The sequence below is a fragment of the Callorhinchus milii genome, unplaced genomic scaffold, assembly GCF_018977255.1.
Source record: "Callorhinchus milii isolate IMCB2004 unplaced genomic scaffold, IMCB_Cmil_1.0 Scaffold5, whole genome shotgun sequence".
Taxonomy (NCBI): domain Eukaryota; kingdom Metazoa; phylum Chordata; class Chondrichthyes; order Chimaeriformes; family Callorhinchidae; genus Callorhinchus; species Callorhinchus milii.
In genome coordinates, this window is record NW_024704746.1 from 45,412,680 (window position 1) to 45,419,903 (window position 7,224).

Consider the following 7,224-nt stretch of genomic DNA (forward strand, 5'->3'; position numbering starts at 1 on the left):
CTAAAACAGTAACTACAGTAATTTTACTTCCGAGTTTATTTATATGCTGCAACTTGCTGATTTTCAATCTCTTAATCTCCAATTGCAACATATCTCAAGTAATCTGTGATTTTGTCTTTACAAGAATAAGGTTCAGAAGAGCTGCCAAGTTTTTATTTCTCCACTCTCCTGAAGGTGGTGATTCATATTTGTTTGGCTGTGGTTCTTTTGAAACTCATTTATTCTTATTTGATTACTCAAGTTATTTTTTCAGCAGTAAGAATTAGAAAATTTGGGGGAGAGGAAGGGGATCACAGTCAAGTAGATCTGGGATCCAAATTAGCGCACGTTTCAGGAAAATGAACCCTGGATGACTCTTAATGCTTCCGAATTCAGAGACTTGGATCCCATTTGTAGCACCACGATGGTGCTTCAGCTGAGAGTCAATAAATTCACCACAAGCTGGGGATATAATACCCAGCATACAAATATATGGCACAGAAGAAGGCCATTAGTTTTTATAATTAATTTTAATTAGTTATTTAATAATAGTCTTGAAGATGTGATGAAGCTCTATATCAAATGCTGTTATTATTTGGCCCATCGCTCCCTCAACAGCAATCCTTTCAGTCCCATTTACTTACCTTTTTCCCCCTTACCCCTGCAGTTGACTATTTTTCAGGTATCTTGTCTTGTAGAGATTTTAGCCTCAAGTACTGCTCCCTGTAGGGCATTCCATTATCTTAACTTCTCTGTGCCTGAAAAACTTTTTTCTAACCTCCCCATTTGCTCTTTTACTAATAATCTTAAATTGATGCCTTCTGGTTACTGACTCACCGATTAGTGAAAATAATTTCTTCCTACTGACTATCAAAATCCCTCATAATTCTGAACATCTCATATCAGGTCACCCATCAACCTTCTTTGTTCCATTTAATCAAAGTTGTGCTGGTTTAATTCAACAAATTATTTTACCACTGGCAGCTTGCAAAGTTCTTTTTAAACCATTTTAAGAATATGAGCCATAGTTCAAATAAATTAATTTTAAGATTTCATTACTTTACATTTAGAATCTCTGAATTAGTTTCCCAGATTGATCCTCTTACTCCTTCAATAATTTCTTCAAAATAAACAAAAATAATGTGGTCACTTCAATCCACGACTGTTTGTGGGATACTGCTGTGCACATTTGGCTACTGCGTTTCGCCCACAAAATATAGTCAGTTCACTTTATGGTATATTCAGCAAAGAACTTTCAGACATCTCGAACACTTGATAAGGTGCTATATCAGATGCAAGGATTATTACTCAACGACAATGTACAGTAATATAAATCCTCATTTCTCAGTTTATTTTGTGATGTAAAGCTATTCAACTTAACATTAAAATGTCAATTTTGTTTTCAAATTTATGCTATTTTTAGCATTGGTAGTTTGGTGCAAGTCATGGGATTGTCTATTTTGATAAAGTGGGCCCCTTTTTTTACAGGGTATAATAGCTTTAATCCTGTTGTATGGTTTTGTTTTCAAATTAATGTATCTTTCATTTGGTTCAGAATATTTGGACACGTAGGGAAAAAAATTCTAACCACCAGTAAGCTGTGTATTAAAAGAAGTTAATTGCATGCTTTTTAAACAGCTATGTAGCTAGATTTTATTCAACGTTGCATTGCACAGCAGACTGAACTTGACCAAGGCTTAGTTTTGAATGTTGCTATGAAGAATCGAAACAGAAACTTTGAATTGAGAGAGTTATTAGGTATTGGTAGTTCATGGTTATAGCCATTTTAACACTGTTACATTTTAAAAACTGCAATATACTTGTGGAGGAAGTCTTGTGTTATTTCTTGGCACATGGAGAAAACATCCTGCCTCAAGCTGTTGCCAATATTCATACAGATTCAAACTCAGAAATTACTACTTTAATTTTTGTGACCTCATGCCAAATGAGCAAGAATGCATGTGGATTTTTAACCATGCTTGTGATTGTTTTGCCACAAGGCAAAGCTAAGTGCTAAAGCATTCGACCGTGTGGAAAACAAGCATTGTACACACCCCTACTCGTTTTATTATATCCTAATTGCTGAATGTCTCATGTACATTCAGCAATCTGTTGTATGTATGCATGATTCATTTTCTGAACTGTCTTGCTTCTTTTTGAAATTTTAGATGAAAAAGGAGATCAAGAGAATGAAGAGCCGCCTGAACCAGTTGTGAATGAAATCAAAGAGGAGGATGCCTTCTTTTCCAAAAAGTATGTCTGGTTTGTGTTTTAGATGTGCTGCAAAAAACTGAACTCAATTGTGAAGCAAGCGTGCAATTTTTCAGTACATTTTGTTTTGTACAAGATCATAGTAATTCATTGTAATCCACAAGATGGGATCCAAAATCATCTCTGTATTCATCTGCCTCTGTACGTAAAGGAAAGTAAAATCTGATTGATGGGAGTGCTAAATTTTCCACATGTGGTATTTACGAGTTTCATCTCTCAGAACTGAACAAATAAAAGTAAGGTCCCCTTGTCGTGCAAAAAGTTTGCATGTCGCTCCTGGTTACCACACCCAACAAATCTCCAGGTGTATAAGCTGCCAAGTTGAGACTAGCATTCCTCCTTCTACCTCCCCAAGAAAGACACTCATCCAGTGTTAACCTGTTCTCTCACCTGAGGAGTCAGGTGTTAATACTGTACTGTGATTAAAATGGTTACCTGTGCATTTTGGGTTTGAGCTTGCTGAAGAGTATATTGTGTATAATTTTCAAGTTTTCAAGCAACCTCTAGTCTTGATTCTCTTTAGATGTAAACTGTTCTACAAGAAAGATGGAGACTTCAAGGATAAAGGAATAGGAACAATCCATTTGAAACCTGTGGCAGATCAAAAGATTCAATTGTTAGTGCGAGCAGATACCAACCTAGGTGAGTTCCTTCGTTTACATTTTACTTCCAAGTAATGTTTGTAAAGCTTGCAGAAACGTCATGCATTTTTAAGCATTAAATGTACATAACATTTATATATATATATATATCTCCCACAAATATACTGTTAATTCACTTTACAGTATATTTTGTGGTGCTTTGAGGTATCTAGAAGACGTAAAAAGCACTATATCAATTGCAAGGATTATTATTATAACACAAGATGAGATTTTTTCCTTTTCAAATGTACATATTTTACAAAAGGGGAGGGGATTGCCTAAAAATGGTGAAATGCTTCTATCTGCATCAGTTTGACCTAATTTATCAGCATGAAAATTTATTGATGTGAACACAAAAATGGTCAAGTTGAATTTTTGTGGACCATCACACTTGTCTGCAGTTCCCCAACAAAGAGGATGGAAGAGACAGGTTTTGCTCAGACATAACTTTTTCTTCTTCCTTAAACCTATTGCCTTTTTTTCTTATTTAACATAGGAAATATTTTGCTGAATATTATGCTCCACCCATCGCTACCTTGTACGAGGACTGGAAAGAACAACATCCTCATTGTCTGTGTTCCTAACCCGCCCATTGATGACCAGAATCCTGATGCTGCTATCCCAATTTTGATCCGGGTGAAAACCTCTGAAGATGCAGATGAGCTCCACACAATTATAACTGAGAAAAAGGCTGCGCTTCAAGTGTAATTCCTGCTGAATTTAGTAATGTAAAACATTTCTGCAAATTGCTGCTGTTGCTCTTTAATCCTCAATCTTTTCTTTTTTTAAAATGTAAAAAAAAAGTTTGATCGATCAAGAGGAAAAATAACATGGTCATTTTTGGTTAAGGACCGGTTTTAAGCGCTCCAGGACGCTATCCCGTGCGAAGGGTGCTACGTAAATGCAGGTTGTTGTTAACAGTTTTGACATATTGCACATAAATAAGTTCAACATTGATTTGGACATCCCCACATTTTTTTTACATGTGTGAAACTGGTTCTTTTCTGTGTACAGTTGTGACTTGTTGACCTGATTTTAGCAACTTTGATAACTAATTTTTATACCCTAAATTTAAGAGGGGCCAAATGGAATCTATACCTGTATCTGGTGGAGGATTGGATTCCCAACAAAGAATGTTCCAAATTTAAATCGTTGACTCTTCTACCATTCAAACTTTCTGAATGAATAATGTCTTATACCTTTGAGACCTCAAAAGCAGCAGGTTCTGAAGCTGTTGTAATCATCTTCACAGGCATTCTCTCCTTGCCCCCTGTCCCCGTTGCCCTCTCCCTCCCTAAAAGCAACTCATGTCACTTACAGTGGACACTTTAAGAGGTTCTCAGCTGATATTGAAACGAGGTAAAGAAGTTGGAAGTTGATGAAAAAATAGAACTAAAGATGAATAAGACAAATCAAACTAAACCAGAGAATTAACGAGCAATATTTGGGATAAAGTAAAGCAAAATGAAGGATTTTTTTTTAAAACAAGTAGGAAATGAAGGTGAACAGAGTTGATAAAACGGCAAGATGATGAGTGACGATTTGGGGGTGGGGGGGGTAGAAATGGTCTCTTACAGCTATCCATCCTAACTACTACGAAGCCACATGATTCTCATTCATGTCACCAAATTGTAATAAAACTCTTTACAATCTGACCTGTGGCTTTGTTGAACTTGTTTCTTGCTGCACTTGTCTCCCGAATACTTTGACACTGTCTCAGATCACAATTGCAAACTGACTTAAAGAAGGATTGCAACCTCTATTTGCTAAATCTCTAGTTTGAGGCCATAATTTTCTACCACAGAAAATGTATAATTTTGTGAAAATGACTTACTCCTTGCATGAATTATACTTTCTTTCACTGAATTATCTATTTATGCTGAACAATGTGTCAACATTTCATCCTTGCAATAATTAACCTGGTTTTAATGGTCAAGTTATCGTGTGCACATTTTGCTGTGTATGCAACCTAGTATGTCAAGCCCTGAAAGGTATTCAACATTCTCTGGTAAAATTATATAATTTGCAGGCTTTTCCTGGTACATTTTAAATGTTTAAATGTTAAATTTAAAATGTAGGCATAACCTATATATCCACATTTGCTATTCTGGCAGTTCAGTCATTGAACCAGTAAATGTGGAGCAGAAGTGTAAATTGCTCAATGGGAACAATTAAAAATAGCATGGTCCTTCTGTGGATTTAGTCTTAAACTGTGTCTACAATATTTAGTCAGATTTGTGCATTTTAGACTTCAAGGTTTCAGAAGTGTGGAATGCCAAAGCTCAGCTTTGAATTGCACGTTGAGCTCCTGATACGAGTACAGAATCATAGGATCATACAGCACAAAAAAGAGGCCATTCGGCCCATCGAGTTTGTGCCAGAGTGATCAGAGAATTTATTTTTCACCTGTTGGAAAGAAGAATCTGAACGTTATTGAACTCAAATGTTCATTTGGTAGAACAAAGCTTAGATGTGTTAATGTAGGTAATGTCGTTACCTAACCGTTTGGGGGATTTTTTGTTTAATAAAAATGGGCTCTTCCCATTTTTCCTGCAAATATGATTAATTCAACTGTTGCATTCATAAAATCAGTTTTTCTGGAGGGATTGAACTGCTTTGTTAACTATGAAGTTGACCTTCCCAAATGCTAGTCGGTTAGTTCACAACTGTATTCAAGAAATAAGCCTGGCTAAGATCTCTTGATTCATTTGGTCTGAACAAAATGTTTCCAAAATGGCACAAATCTGTATACATCATGGATGATTGATACTGGTCTTACAATTATATGAGTGAAGTACACTTACAATTGGGCACAAGACAGATTTGAAGGTGCATTATCCTATGTTTTAAAATCTTTATTAGTTGGGAGGGCTAAAGAAATTAACTGAAATTGCCGTGTAAAATGTCTGTAAACTAGGTTTCGAATCATTTGTGTTTTATTTCTTCAAAATGTAAGTTCTGAACACAACCATTTGCCCCACTGACAGATCAGTCCAGCAGTATGATCTATAATCTTTTTATTTTTAAATGGATGCAGCAATCCCTGGCTGACCTGATTAATTCACTAGTGTACAAGCAGCACAAAGTGATATTGGTTTAAATTCATTTTGACAAACTTTGTGTGTTGTTGCTTTAAAAATCTTAATGGATTTTGATTGCAGCTACAGTATTGGCTGAACTATTTTTGTTGATAATGCACTGTTGGCTAAAATAAGTCCCCAAATATGAGTCTACTTACACACTACAGAATATCATGGCATTTAAATAATTTTTCAGTGAATGCAGGTGACCAACAAAGAATCTAAACCGTGTCGCTTTTGATTTCATGAAAATAAGGCTGGAATTGTACAGCTCACCACACACTTCGCCCTCAAGAATGTCGTGATTCACTTGGAAGTTGTTCTTTGTCAAAGAATCCTGCTTTGCTGATCAGCTTAAGCTGGGATTGTACATAACACTTTCAAATACTTTATCCTTAGTTTTTGGCAGGCAGTGGGCTTTTGCTCTTTTGGTTTCCTTCAATGTGATGGTCTGCAGGCTGCTGGAATATTTTTGTTCTCAGATGAACAGTGATTGTATCAACCATCAGAAAGCCACTGAGCTTGGCAAAGATTCTGGCTTGCTAGTTGTGGAAGGTTAAAGGTTAATGCGCATATTTCAAATGAAATTGATTACAGCACATTCCCAGAATGAGAAAGTCATACAGATTTGAACTGTAGGAGGTCTGCGTTATTGGAAAAGGGAAATATGATGGAGGGAAATCTCTTAAATTGTGGACTTTTCTGAAAAGGCTGAGTGAATACTGAGATGGAGTGTTTTCAAATGCATTGCAGAAGGTAGGTTCAAGTGGAGGAGCAGCCTCCTCAAGACTGAAGTTACGTGAAATATATTAGTCAATCTTATTCAAAGAAATCTATGAGGTACAGATTTTTTTGTAACGCTTTTGCAGTCCACCTTCATAGTGTTGCTTTGCAACTAATTCAGGATTAATTTCTTAACTTTACATACCAAGAAGATATAAAGCAGACTTGAAATAACTAGTCAATTTCCTTTTTTTTTCTTTCTCGTGTGTAAAATGCATCTGTGGGATTATTTACTTTGTCAAGTAAGCATCCCAATTGACATTGAATAACTGATTTTGTGCTGCTAAAATGTAGGGTTTGAGATGACTTTTTCAATAGTATTGGGAAAATCTGTGATTGAGATATTTGAAACTGAAGAGCTGCACAGTTGGGAAAATTACATGAGTGAAAGAATTCCAGATACAGTTTATGTGAAAAGTTTGATGTTTGTGGCAAGTGTCAGAATCCAAACTTTCAGATCATGTGATGTG

The 7,224-nt window shown here is 35.9% G+C and overlaps 1 protein-coding gene across 5 annotated transcripts in view; it reads left to right on the plus strand.

Annotated features, from left to right (window-relative positions):
- nup50 (nucleoporin 50) overlaps positions 1-4,546 on the plus strand; it is a 26,210-nt gene extending 21,664 nt beyond the window's left edge. For all 5 annotated transcript variants that reach the window (XM_007894663.2, XM_007894664.2, XM_007894665.2 and 2 more), the window contains 3 exons: positions 2,148-2,232; positions 2,774-2,892; positions 3,388-4,546. In XM_007894663.2, coding sequence (XP_007892854.2) covers positions 2,148-2,232; positions 2,774-2,892; positions 3,388-3,599 — 416 coding nt within the window. In that variant the 3' untranslated portion in view covers positions 3,600-4,546. The remainder of the gene's footprint in view (positions 1-2,147; positions 2,233-2,773; positions 2,893-3,387) is intronic.
- Positions 4,547-7,224: the final 2,678 nt, after the last annotated feature.